The sequence below is a fragment of the Pyrus communis genome, chromosome 13 (assembly GCF_963583255.1).
Source record: "Pyrus communis chromosome 13, drPyrComm1.1, whole genome shotgun sequence".
Taxonomy (NCBI): Eukaryota; Viridiplantae; Streptophyta; class Magnoliopsida; order Rosales; family Rosaceae; genus Pyrus; species Pyrus communis.
In genome coordinates, this window is record NC_084815.1 from 16695079 (window position 1) to 16709185 (window position 14107).

The window sequence follows — 14107 nt, forward strand, 5'->3', positions numbered from 1 at the left end:
CTCAGGACAATCACAGGGAAAGGAACAGAGGGTTAAGGAGAGTGAGAGTGTGAGTGTGTGGCCCAACACATGCCAACACAACACAAAACAACCAATAGACGTAAAAGAAGCGAACTAGGGCCAAAATAGTCTTTTCACACGTGCGTTAAAACGTTTTTGGGACGGGCTGTCACAAACACATATGCAAAAATACAAATAAAGCTTTAAAAAAGATGGGCACAAAAAGAAATTAATATATGAGTACAAATTAAAACTGAGAAGAAAATTGGTACAAATTAAAAAAGGTTTGCAAATTAAAAATGAGTACAAACTAAAAATAAAAATATATGATAAAAAATTTAGTCATAAATGTAAGATCCCACATCGACTAACGGAGAGGGGGTGATGTGCATTATATGTACATGATCCCCTCCCTATAGCACGAGGCATTTTGGGAACTCATTGGTTCTGAATCCCATAAGAACTCTGAAGTTAAGCGAGAGTGGGCGAGAGCAATCCTAGGATGGGTGACCCCCTGGGAAGTTCTCGTGCCGAAACCCAAAAACAAAACTGTGAATGAATGGTAAGCCTAGGGTGGACAATATTGTGTTACAGCGGAATCTAGTTTGAGATGTGACAATAAATATAAATATACTAATTGTAACATTTTTAATACTTAAGGAATTTATTTAAAAATAAAAAATATTTTATTATTGAAATAATTAATGATATTATTAATACCAAGAATCTTGATCAAAAATTAAAAATGAATAAAGTTTTAATCAATGAAGTAGTAAAATGAGAGATGAGAACCTAATTTTTCTTTATTTTAATTAATCAATGTAATATCAAATTACGGTTTGTAAAAAAAAAATTAAATAAATAAATAATTCTCATCTCAATCCTTTTTTTTTTATTTGACATAGGATTTAACGAGATGGTGACGATCTCATATTAATCTTATCCCTTTAATTTCAAGCTGAAAATGATGTTGTTGGTCCACAAAATTCGATCCCTTCAATTCAAGCACAACAATACCCGAAATAAATCAACACTGTCGATATCGAAATTCAACCATGTCTTGCACAATCAAATGCAAAGCGCACAAGTTTGCAGGAGATAAAAGGAATGTGCGGAATTTTTTTATTTTTCACATATTCTTTTAATTTACGATCATAGATTTAAATAAATTAAAAAAAATAAAATGAAAAAAATTAACAAAAAAATATGTAAGAATTAAAAAAAGAAAAAAAGAAAATAAAGTGTTTTACCACACATCCCAAGATAAAAAAACATGATGGCCACAAGTGAAACAAAAACTTGGAAAAGACATTGCATGCTATTGTCCTGGTGCTCTTCGTAAATATGCCAAAATTTTTGCCCTAATTTTAGGACATACTCCAGCACTTGGACCCGTTACATCCAATCCACAGGTCGGATCTAACAGCTCTAAGTGATCGGTTATGCAATACATCGGTGTATGGTAAAGTTAAAAACTTTGCACATATTTTGGGGCATGACTTTTTTAAGGGATGAGTAGGATATGCTTTTATAGCTAATTATACTGACATAAATTTAGCAATTAGAAAGTGCATAGTCGCGCCGTGATATACAAGTACATCCTCAATGAGAGGTTCTATATGAGATTAGAAAAGTACATTAAGGGGTTCTATATGAGTTTCGAGGAATATTTGGAGCTCTAAAAAAGAATCTCACCCAATAAGGGGTTATATATTTTTCGAGCTCTATATGGAGCTATATATTTTATTATGCAGTAATTTGATTACGCAGTAAATTTATTATTGTCTTAACTTCTTTAAACTTGATTTTTGAACATGTTATCTTAAATTTTAATTTATGAACTTTTTAACCTAAAAATATTCAAATTTTGAAGAAGTTAGATTTTATCATTTATACACTGTTGTAGGTTCTCTTATCTCAATCTCATCCGTTGATTTGTTTTTATGAAATCAAACAAGATAAGATTTCGTTTCATAACAATCATTGATTTTGATTATCTTATCTCAATCTCATCTGTTGGTTTGTTTCTATGAAATCAGACAAGATAAAAGTTAATTTCATAACAACCATTAGTTTATTTATCTGATTGACACATTCTCTGAAATCAAACAAGATTTTCATTTGATAACAATCACTGAATTGGATTATCTAATCACAATTTAGTTATGTTATTTGTTTATATTTTCAGTTAAGGTCTCTAAACTACCAATGTTAAATTTCATCCATTTTTTTTTATGAATTTTTCATTCTAGAATATTAAACATGAAGCACAACATTTTTTTTTCTAATTAATAACACAAAAAATAGTCGTTTGTATATGTTTTCTTAATCAAACAAACAGTTGAAAATAAACTCTTAAAATCCTAAATGGTTGAAAAATAAACCTTTAAAATCATGTTTTGGAATAAAAAATGGGGCTCACCCATTTCTAAACTAAAAAAAAAAAAAACAAAAACCAAGACTGAGCCCTCAATTTGCTGTGGTCCCCTACTTTTGGGGGCTAGATATAGCCTAACTTCTTGCTACCCAAGGATTGAACTTGCTAACCCTTGTGGTGGATGTAGCCCCATTTTTCAGGCCATTGAGGATGAAATTTTTCATTAGAGCTACAAATGTGGTAGTCTCAAGGTGGATAAAGCCCCTATTGGGGATTAATTTGATACGAAACAATATTAAAATAATACGTTTCAGGTCAACCCGTCAACGAGTTGGGTTGTTAGCAGGTCAACTTGTGAACGAGTCGGGTTATTAATGGGTCACTCGTTAAGATAACTTGTTTAACACAAAACAACTCATTTGACAGGTCTAGACATTAGGCATGACACTTTCTTGCATGACCCACTAACTCGATGAAACAACACAAATAACATAGGTTTTGAGTCAACCTGTTAACTAGTCGGGTTGTTATCGGGGGTTATCTGTTTAGATTCATTAAGATAACATGTTTAACACAACATAATCTATTAAGATATTAAATATGACATAAAAGCGACACGACACACACAACCAGATTGCCAGGTATGTACATGTTTAAGTATAACAAGCGAAAATTTATTAAGACGTCAACAACTCAATTGGAACCAAAATTGGCGTTGACAGTTTTTCCATCACTCCCTTAAACGTGTACATACTAATCTAGATTTATGCAGTTAGAGAATAGTAATCGAGTCGTATCGTGTAGTGTTTTGCTTTGACAGATATGGTATGCGAGGAAATTTAAGACTTGAACAACAAAACTCAAAAACTAACCAAAAAAGTAAAACACACAAAAAAAAAAGAAAAAAAAAAAAGGGTGAAACATGCACCTACGCATTAAGCCCCATTGAAGTTGACAGTACCACCACGATCATTTGGCAAATTAAACTGGGGAATGATTGTGCAGAAGAATAAAAATAGGGAAGTAAGTATGTGTAAGATTTTCCCTTTTTGCATGGTTAAGTTTTTATTTTTTTTATTTTTTTAGTTTCAAGTACGATGTACACTAAAGAAGAAGGAATGTATACAAACAACGAGGATAAGGTGCTAACAATTGGCTTCGATAAAAATCTTACAGGAATTTCAACTCAGACGAAGTAAAAAAGAACGTCCAACACCAAACAAATTAATTAGTACCGATATCCTCAAAAAGAATATAAAACATTACACTAGAAAGTTCTTCAAACCATGTTACTTAGATTATCCAAAGTTAAGCTCAGTCTGTGTATTCCTTACCTTCCATTCATATTTCAATACCTCATTTAATTTAATCTTGCAATATAAACCTATATGAGAATGCTAAATCTTTAATACTTTTTGCGAAAATGAGAAAATTAAGCATAATCAGCAAGACACTTTTTCAAATTGTTATATTAAAGGAAAGGTGATCCTCTTCGGATCCTCTTTGTGAGGATCCTAGGGATCCTCCAATCATGTTCGTTCATCGTGCATCGTGCGGCCAGTTTTCGTAAAATATTGTTTATATTCAATTTTAAATACACAAAATTTCAATAATTTATTATCGTACAATATACGATGAACGAACGTAATTTAAGGATATCCGGAATCCTCATAAAGAAATTCAGAAATGATCCTAATTCATATTAAAGGGTTTCGAATTGTAAACTTAGCATTGATTCCTATTCGCTTTTGTCCCCGTCATTAGCGTATAGGTACGTGGATGGAAAAATAAAGACGAGTCTATTTTGGCCAGGAATAGAGAATCTCATCTTTACTTTACATACAAGTTGATCATTATTCCCACACTGGATACCATTTCAAGAACATATTTCATTTTATTTTACTTTATCGTATAAGATCTTTTAAGTTTGTGTTCATCTAGGTATTCTTTTCTTGGACTTTAAAACTACTCATGATTTGCAATTACCATTCCCCAGCCTTAAACCTTAACTTTAGAATCAAAAATCGAAAAAGGAGCCAATACTGTCATCGACGTTTGGCCACTTTACTCAACCCTAAAATGTATGATGTGATAGGCATATCTAATTTAAATTAGGAATCGTACTGAATTTCTCGATCATTTACCAAATGTCCGTTTGAAATTGCCGTGCTTTTTAAAAAAAATTTGTTTTTATTATGCTTTAAGAATATTCGGTTGCTAAATAAAACAGTTTAAAGTATGTATGGCCTCCTACAGCTCGTCCTTTTGTTCATCAAATTAGTTGGACAAATAAAACTTAATTACTTGCACATGTTAATTATATGTTGCCACACAACAGCAAATTTGGCTGCCCAGCATCATGGTACTAAATGTGGAACTGTTGCCTTGTGGGGGTCCGTTGTAGATTCCTGTGAGTTGTCTTTAGTTGGTCGGATTCTTCAGCAGCACACGAACGGCCTTACTACAGTGGCAGAGCGTCGTCCAGCCTTTGTGCTAAGTCACGAAGAGCGGCGACATGGGGCCACGCTAGGGTCTCCGTTCATCAGTCCACTTTCAGGTATATATGGTGTTTCGTTTGTCTTGATTTCAGAATTTACAGTTATTGTATATTTTCTTGAGAGACTAAACAATGAACTTTTAAAAACATTAAGAGATTACAAACGTACGAGAAAATCATTGCGGGGGAAATTCCAGAAGGAATTGCAAGACCCTTCTTAGAGAATTAAATCTGGCTCTCGATGACCAAAGCCACGTGCAGGAGTGGGAGAAAGTTTGGCCACTGATCTCCGATGTGTGAGTCAGTTTCTCTGAAAAAAGAGAGTTTATGATTAATTGTGAAGCAAAAGCTTACCAAAGGGACTTATTGGAGTTAGGCCAACCATGAAGGAGAGAGATTTCACCATGTGTCGTCATCTGTTGGATGGAGTAGGAAAAAATTATCCCAAGCATATTATTGAATAAATAATATCTTGAAATTATCTTGTGAAATCCCTAGATTTGATTGTAATTCATTGCTTGATTGAGTTGGTCTTCAATTAGAAAGGTATAAAAATAGGATTAGGGTATTACTCCTATCTTAGGCTTCTTGAGAGTTGAACTGCGCGTAGAACAAATGTGGCATCCCCTAATTGAAGCAAAAGCTTACCAAAGGGACTTATTGGAGTTAGGCCAACCATGAAGGAGAGAGATTTCACCATGTATCGTCATCCGTTGGATGGAGTAGGAAAAAATTATCCCAAGCATATTATTGAATAAATAATATCTTGAAATTATCTTGTGAAATCCCTAGATTTGATTGTAATTCATTGCTTGATTGAGTTGGTCTTCAATTAGGAAAGTATAAAAACAGGATTTGGGTATTACTCCTATCTTAGGCCTTCTTGAGAGTTGAACTGCGCGTAGAACAAATGTGGCATCCCCTATTTAATGAGGCATTCTTGTCACTTATGAGTAAAAGTTCAGGTGATGGCTTCAAGAGACAAATTTGTGTATGAAATTAAAATATTTTAAAGATGTTGTATGAAGTTGTAATTACACTAAAAACTTGAGAAGGTAAAATATAATCTATCAAAAAATAAAATATAATCATACTAATTTGGAGTGTTATTAATTTAGGTTGTTGATGGCAACTGACCGGTACATAGATATGTATCACATGATGGCATGATGGGATCGTATTAAACAAGTTAAGAGCGTGTGAAAACTACTCTTAAAACTTCTTGTACCGTGCGTGTGATACTGCTATCCTTCATAGGTCGTTGTTTGTATAAGTTTATCATACGATTGCCGGTCTCAAATTCTCAAATTTGGATAAAAAGAAGGAAGATTGCGTTAGGTGGTCGACATAAAGTACTTTGTTTGCACGTCGAATCTTTATAATAATGAATCCTAAACGAAATTGTGCTAAAAGTAGGTTATCATTCGCAATCGATCTCACTTGATGAGATAATACTTTGTACAAATTGTATGAGTAAACAAATCAAAATAACTAGAAATAGTATTTTTAGTTTTTTACCCATACCCAGCAAGGTTAACAAAAGCCATTTACCTGCGTCAGTTTCCCTGGTCAGAGGCGCAATGAAGAATGTTTGCTTTCTTAACACCAATTCAACGCCGGCCGATACAAAAAGAGGTGATTTATGCTACAAATCAGTCGTAGGCACGACTAGAATTATTTTTTTGGACAAACTATTAAAACATAAACGTTCCCAACATCTTGACTTGACTACATAAATGTATTATCAAATTATTAAAATACTAAATTTACACAACACACATAAATGTAGGGAATTGTTATTAGCATTTCGAAAATCTCATTCTACATTCCAAACTTTCTATTTTAGGAAAGAAAAATACACTTGTGAGAAGTGTAGAATAAAATTTTTGAAGTGTCAATAACTCTTCCCTAAATGTATTATCGAATTATTTGAAGTGCAAATAATAAAACGAATATAAGTGGTGCAAGTTGTAGAGTAAACCAGTTTGTGGCATACATTAACGAATAAAACAATTAACATACTTGCTAAATGAGATGTATACTTTTGGTCTTTAATTCATCCAATCAAACGCTATTGAATAAGTTATTCGCTTTTTAAATGGAGGGCAAAAATGTTTTGAACAAAGATCGCGAAAGAATTTAACTAGGACCACTTAAAAGGAAAATTGAAAGTTCCAAACAAGTACGCGTTGGCCTTTTCAAGCCAGCTTTTTCTCACAACAGTCTTGAAAACTATCGGGAATCGGACCCAAATTTCCAAATGTACGAAATTCGAAAGGCAAGTTCCAACCCTACCTTTTCAAAGTCTCTCCAAATTTTAATTATTTTCTAAGAAAAAATGTCAACTGTAATTATTGTTTGAAAGCAAGGGAAAATTGTGGTAGTTTCAGAAACCTCTGTTCTTTCCACGGCCAAGTCCAAAGTCTTTATTCATAGCCTCTGGGGTAATGAAGGTTTGTGGGTTTGGAAGCAAACTTGAATTGGGTTTGGTTGGCTTTCTGGTTTGTGGGTTTTCGTTTTCGATGCTAAATAATATCTGGAAGGGCCTAAAGTTCAGTACTTGATCCTGCCAGAGCTGATGTTCTTGAGGTAGGTTTTTCGAATTTTGGTTCTTTTTTTAGTCTTTTCCGTGCTGTTTGGTTGCTGAGAAAATAAAATAACTAGGAAAGAAAATACAGTTTGACTTTTGGAAATTTGAATTGTTGTGCTTCCAAGTTTATCATCTTTTTATTCAGTTTCTTGCTTCTGTTTGTTTATGATTTATGAGAAGTTTAAGGTACTAATTTGATGTGATTCTGGGATTTTTGGCCATTGTTGTTTCCAGAGGCATTAGGTTTGAGGACAGTGATGGATTTGAGGAGAGGTAGAGGAAAAGAGAGAGTTTTCGGAGATAGAAAGGTTAATTCGATTAGTGGTAGTTCATCAAGAACAGACAACAAAGAGGTTATGGTTGATAATTATGGTAATAATGTTAGGGAAAGGGTTAATGGTTTAAGGTTTGAGCAAAGAGGTGCAGCTATAGAAACTGAGTTTGTTGAAAAATACAGTCGAATTTCGCAGTTCCCAATAGATAATTGGATGTCTGGAGATGAGATTGAAACGAACATGAGTAGGTCTATGTCTGTAAATTCAAGTGTAGGAGATGTTTCAGCCCACTTACAGAATTTTGCTGGGTCAGTGAGAGCAAAAGGAAGTATGGACCAGTTTCGGGGTGTAGAAAGAGATTGGTTTGATGGGTTTTACGCGAGCTCCAGGGTCGGGGCTCAGCGTGGAAGAATCCCAACTTCTGCTTATCCTGACGAGAGGCCATCAAACTATAAGGTAGATTCTTTTGATGGTATGAGTGAAGTTGCAAATTTGGAACAGGATCGAGCGGAGCTTCTAAGGAAGTTGGATGAGCTGAAGCAGAAACTGAGCGGATCTTATGATGTGGTAGATAAACCGTGGGAACCGGTTCCTACGGAGAGGAGTAGGACCCCGCCTGATCCTTATGGTGACCGGTTAACTTATAATCTTTCCATGCAGCCTTACGCTGTGGACGAGCAGATGACAAGGCCCCCTTACTTAAACCATAGCCATGGACATGTTCCTTTTATGGGTTATCGTAACATGGATACGCCAAACTTCTATCCTCCTCAAAGGCATCCCTTGAATGCAATTCCTGAATATGAGGATCCATCTCAGCAACAAATGAAACGGAGGCCTCCTCCTCATCTACTCCAGTACCCAAGACCACAATCTCATGAGTACTTTATGGGGCAGCGCATGGAATTCAGTTCAAATCCACATGATAACACTTCTCACTCGCCTGCTTGCTCTTGTTTAGGATGCTACAACCAGAATCCGGTAGCTTCACCCCAAGTCTCGCTTGATGATTTTGGGAATCAAAGGGTTCCAAAAGCTCCGGTTAGTTTGAATACCTACCAACAAGTCAAGCCACATGATTATAATCCCCGACATGCTAGTCCTCCTCCATTGCACACAAGATGGCAAAGCGACTTTGATTCAGAACCAAGAAGCACGATGGCAGTTAATAGGCGTGGACAAATCTTCCATCCTGTAGCAGGAGGTGCCCCATTCATCACATGCTTTAGTTGCTTTGAAGTACTGAAACTTCCTAGAAAACTTAAGAATACCAATAATAATCAGTCAAAACTGCGGTGTGGTTCCTGTTCAACTGTTATCTCACTTGAAATCAAGAGTAAAAAGCTCATTACTTCTGCTCCTAAAGATTCCAAGCAACAATCTTCTGAGGTTGATCAAAGTTCTAATGAGGCATTAAAAGGCAGCATTTCAAGTCCTCATGGTAGTCTGAATGCAGGTGACACCAGATCCTGCTGTGATGATTTAGATCATTCTGATCATTACTTGCCATCCATAGAAACCAAAGACAATTTACTGACAGAAGCATTAAAAGGCAGCATTTCAAGTCTTCATGGTAGTCCGAATGCAGGTGACATCAAATCCCGCTGTGATGATTTAGATCATTCTGATCATAACTTGCCATCCATAGAAACCAAAGACAATTTACTGACAGAAGATCAGACACTGAACGTGGATGAATCTGAGAAGAGGCAAGGTCTTACTTCAACATCTTCCATCTCTTCCAAGAAGGAGGAGGAGGAGGAGGAGGTGGAGATATCAGATTGTGTAATCGCAAATAGAGATGTTCCTGACTCTGCTGAGTTGCCAAAAAAAGATTCATTTTCTCCAAAGCGTCCAGGTTTGCCTCTTTGGGAGCAGTCTGATAGTCCTAAACGTACAGTAAGCGGAGATGAGAAGGGAAATGATTGTGACTGCAAGAACCAAGACAAGGCACTCTTTAGAAAGATCACTTCTCCACAGAATTCTGTGAAAGATAGTTCGGTGGAAACTGACGTAGATGTTTCTTACAATGAATATCTCAACACCAACATTTCTCAAGACTCCGCAGAGGGAAGAAATGAACAAGATCACCCCAAAATCGGCAAGGGTGCTGATTCCTTCTTAGTGGGTCTCATCAAAAGGAGCTTTAAAGATTTCTCAAAATCTAATCAAGCTGTGGAGAAAACAAGGCCTACTGTTTTTATTAATGGGCAACCTATACCGGATCATGTCGTTAAGAAAGCTGAAAAGCTCGCCGGCCCGATTCAACCTGGAGATTATTGGTAAGTCTGCGTGTTGCCTCCCAAGTTAAGTGTATGACATATCTAAATTCCTTTAGCTAAAAGACTAACTTGTTTCGTGTCTGCATTTTTAACTAGGTATGACTTCAGAGCCGGATTCTGGGGTGTGATGGGCCAAACTTGCCTTGGCATAATTCCTGTGAGAACAATGAAATTTTGATTTGCAAATTTCCTTGTACATGGTTCATGTGGAATTATAAATAAAGCATTCATGTTGTCTTGCAGCCTTTTATTGAAGAATTCTATTACCCCATTCCAACAAGTTGTGCTGCTGGCAATACCAGTGTCTACGTAAATGGGAGAGAGCTACATCAGAGAGATTTGGACCTACTTGCAAGCAGAGGACTACCAACTACAAGGGATAAATTTTATACCGTCGAAATGTCTGGGAGAGTTGTGGATGAGGACTTAGGGAAAGAGTTAAAAAGCCTTGGCAAACTTGCCCCCTCGTAAGTCCTTGTTCATATTTAAGTTTGATTACAGTCGCATGTTGATTATTGTCTTCTTTTTAAGATTCCAACGTAAAGAAAAATGCACAATTGATATCAAAAACCATTTGGCTTGATCCTTACTTGGCTATTGCCCTGTGTCTGCGAGTGTAAACTAAGATTACTGTCATTTTGTTGCTTTGCATTTATTCATTGCTTTTCTTTTACTATAACCACCATTTGCTAATATATCAACCTTCATAAGTAAAGATGTTTTTGTATCAGCTTGCCTGTTTTATTTTCATTTAGTTATCTGTATTCTTATTGATTCATTCATGACCGTTGACGTTTTATTGGACAGAGTTGAGAAGGCAAAGCGGGGATTCGGCATGAAAGTCCCCAGAATGGTTGTGTGAACATTCACTTTTGCGGCTTCCATTTCCTGATTTAAATTTCGTGTGTTGTTGATACTTTAAAGATGATGGTGACAGGTCAATCACCAATTGCATTCTTGGCGTGTTCTTAGATCCTAGGTGTTTGTTAGTTCATACGTTTGTATCTCTGCGAGTGTAGGTGACTTGTTCAATTATGTTGTAGGCATTTTGAAATTGATGCAGCAATTGTCCCTTTTTTTTTTTTATCTTCTTGTATTTGTACAATACAATTCTTCTGTACTATCGACGTGCTTGTCCGTACATTCGGATTTCGCTTTATCGAGCCTCGTTGTCCCGGCGAGATTGCTGCTGCGTTATACATTGAAAGGTACAGAACATATTGCACTTATGTAAACCAGTTTTTGTCAAGCCTCAACCAAGTAGATTTCAACTTTTCATCTTAAATAAGCGTCTGATATGCGTACTGGTTTCTGATTCTGTCAAAGTTAGGGTGGTTTTTTTTTTTTCTATAAAATAAAAAAATAAATATTTGAGGAGGGAAATTTTGGATCTGATTGAAATGGAATCCTACCTTCTAGTGAGTATTTGCAATCTAATGCCCATGACAAGCCAAGATCTCGCTATGATATGCCAATGATGTTGTGACAAGTCAACGACATATCTATGGCATGCCAATCCTCACAAGTTGTCGATAGAAAGCATGTCATTGACATGTAATAGGCCATCCTATTCTCGCTCCATATCAATAACGAGGCTCGTCATAGAGAAAGTCTTAGGTCCAGAAGTTAGTCCATCTCATTCGTCCGGCCTAGACTAAAAAAATCTCACATTGCACACAACTTCTGCTTTGAGGCTCATCGTTATTTCATGTTTTGCCTCCACCCCTCTCACACCCTCCAAATTAGAGGTGCTGTACCATGACTTTCTTACCTAATTAGTTTTATTGGAGTCAACCAAATAATAAATATATCTTAATCAAGCTTGTATTACCTAATTAGTTGATCAAGTGAGCCTTAAATTGGATCAAGGAGTTGGTGGAGTGGTGCTTTCAAATACATGATTTTTGAAGATTTAATGATATTAGACAACAATTCAACATCAGAATACCAAACATCTCTACGTTTCGAAATACCAAAACAGCAATTAACACACACACATTCTATTGTAAATCATCCGAGTTGTATTTGAGACGGTGAGTCTTTGAACTATTGATGTATAAATAACAAATTGAAGATCGATTGGCTATTTTTTATTATAAAAATATTAAAATTGTTGCAGTTCTATTAGATTAGGAATGTGATTGTGTAAATCCTTGTAGATATGGGAATGTATCTTATATTCCTATTAGGAGTAGATTACCTATTAAATGTTGTAATCCTAAAAGGAAATGTTTTACCTATCCTACTACTATAAATAGAGGCACAATGGGGTGGAATAGAACACACCCACAATTACACATCTCTCTCTTCTCTCTACTATTGCCGCACCTTTCTCTCTCTCTATGGCCTCCATAATTGTTCAGTAAATTATGCCTACAACACGTTATCAGCATGCTCTTGACACTACGCTAAAGAGAGTTTCTTCTTCAATCAGGGGAGTATTACGTTTTAATCATTCTTTTTATGATTAATTTACTATTTTATTAAATTGATCCACATGCTATTGATTCAATTTAATTTTTCTGTGTTGAACGTGATACAACACATTGGAGATACAATTCTAGCTTTCCGAGAAGGATCTTCTACAAATTCAAAGGCTTTTGTCGTTTTTTGCTAATCATGTATGCTTGAAATAAGAGAAGATATTTGAAAAGTCCACGAAGCATGAAAACATTCCCCCATGATGCATGAACCCCCATATGTTTACATTTTCCTTCCAATATATATATTGTATATGTTCATATATTTTTCAATATATATATATATATATATATTTGTTTCATGCATCGCACAATTAAATTGTTATGTGGAATTTGTGAGTCAAATTATATAAAATAAATTAGAAGTATATTTAGGGTTTCCTCAACCCTAAGGGATTTTGAAAACTATATGGGAATTGGACAGGTACGGCACACCATCGCACCATCACTGTGCACACAGACACCAAGCTTCGGCTTAGGGAAAATATGGTGGGCACACATCCCTTCTCTCGTTTGCACTATGGCTTGCAGCCATCCAACCCAGCCCAGATTGACTGGGATCTATTCCCTGCGTGTTGCAACCTTTAAGGTTACTAGGTTTTGTGTTGCCAGGCCTGCAGCTTGCTCCTCGGCCCACAACAAACTGACGCCAGCCATATGGCTGGGCTTCTCTTGCCAAGGACCATGGCCCTAGGGTCTCTCTATGTGCTAACCCACAAGCCAGCTAGGCTTGTCCCCGTGCCACCCCACCCAGGCCCGTGGCATGCAGCCACCATGAGATTGCTTTCCTGCAGCTAACCCGAGCTTTTTGCTCACGGCACTAAGCCCAAATTATTTTGGGGCTATATTTTTCGACCAATAATATTATTTTGCTTCTACAATCGACCCGATATGGCCCGATTTATTGAATTAATTAAAAGTGACTTGCAATCCATTAATCTGATAGTGAATCCAAAATTATTGACCTGAAGATCACTTTTGGACATTAACGATTCAATAATTTATTTTTATACTTTGAACCATCACATACTTTCATAGTAATGAAGCTCTCACACTTGAGTTCCTGAAGAAACTCAAAACCACTATACTTAAATCAGCATATTGCATTCTGTGTTTCTTATAGGAACCTCTCATTATGAACTAAGTGTTCATAAAACTAAATTGAACATGTCGTTTCAAATTTAGTGCCTTTGAAACTCGAAGTTTTCATAAAACAATACACCCATGAAAACCCGATGTTTTTCATGAAAACCATGTCTTAGCACTCGAATGTTCTAACTTGATGCTTATGGTTGATTCATTCCCATAACACTAATCACAATCTAGTTCCCTCCAATTCAGTGGATTGTCGAACTGTAACAAGTTCGATTTTCCTGATTTGGATGTTTCTAATAGAAACCACTTTATGTGGGGTATAAGACATGAATCTCCACTTGACTATCAAGAAGTTGAGAAACCATTGAAGCCAACAATGGCAAGTAAGAGCTGAATAAGCCTCCACCATGATCTTCATTCGAAGACTTATGCCCGAAGCATTATCAATGGAAATACCTCCCGAACGAGGATCCCATGGCTCTTTGGCTCGCTCATACGGACCGTGTGATCA

The 14107-nt window shown here is 36.1% G+C and overlaps 1 protein-coding gene across 1 annotated transcript; it reads left to right on the forward strand.

Annotated features, from left to right (window-relative positions):
* Positions 1 to 7089: 7089 nt before the first annotated feature.
* On the forward strand, positions 7090 to 11083 carry LOC137712943 (uncharacterized). Its single transcript, XM_068452150.1, has 5 exons — positions 7090 to 7463; positions 7699 to 10021; positions 10118 to 10178; positions 10265 to 10488; positions 10829 to 11083. The coding sequence occupies exons 2-5, from the start codon at positions 7722 to 7724 to the stop codon at positions 10881 to 10883; spliced, it is 2640 nt and encodes an 879-aa protein (XP_068308251.1). The 5' UTR covers positions 7090 to 7463; positions 7699 to 7721; the 3' UTR covers positions 10884 to 11083.
* Positions 11084 to 14107: the final 3024 nt, after the last annotated feature.

Excerpts from the sequence above, each read along its gene's own strand:
- LOC137712943 (XM_068452150.1), top strand. The coding sequence starts at position 7,722 with ATGGATTTGAGGAGAGGTAGAGGAAAAGAGAGAGTTTTCGGAGATAGA. Across the intron at positions 10,022-10,117 it reads ATTCAACCTGGAGATTATTG|GTATGACTTCAGAGCCGGAT; the intron begins GTAAGTCTGCGT and ends ATTTTTAACTAG. Across the intron at positions 10,489-10,828 it reads CTTGGCAAACTTGCCCCCTC|AGTTGAGAAGGCAAAGCGGG; the intron begins GTAAGTCCTTGT and ends TTTATTGGACAG.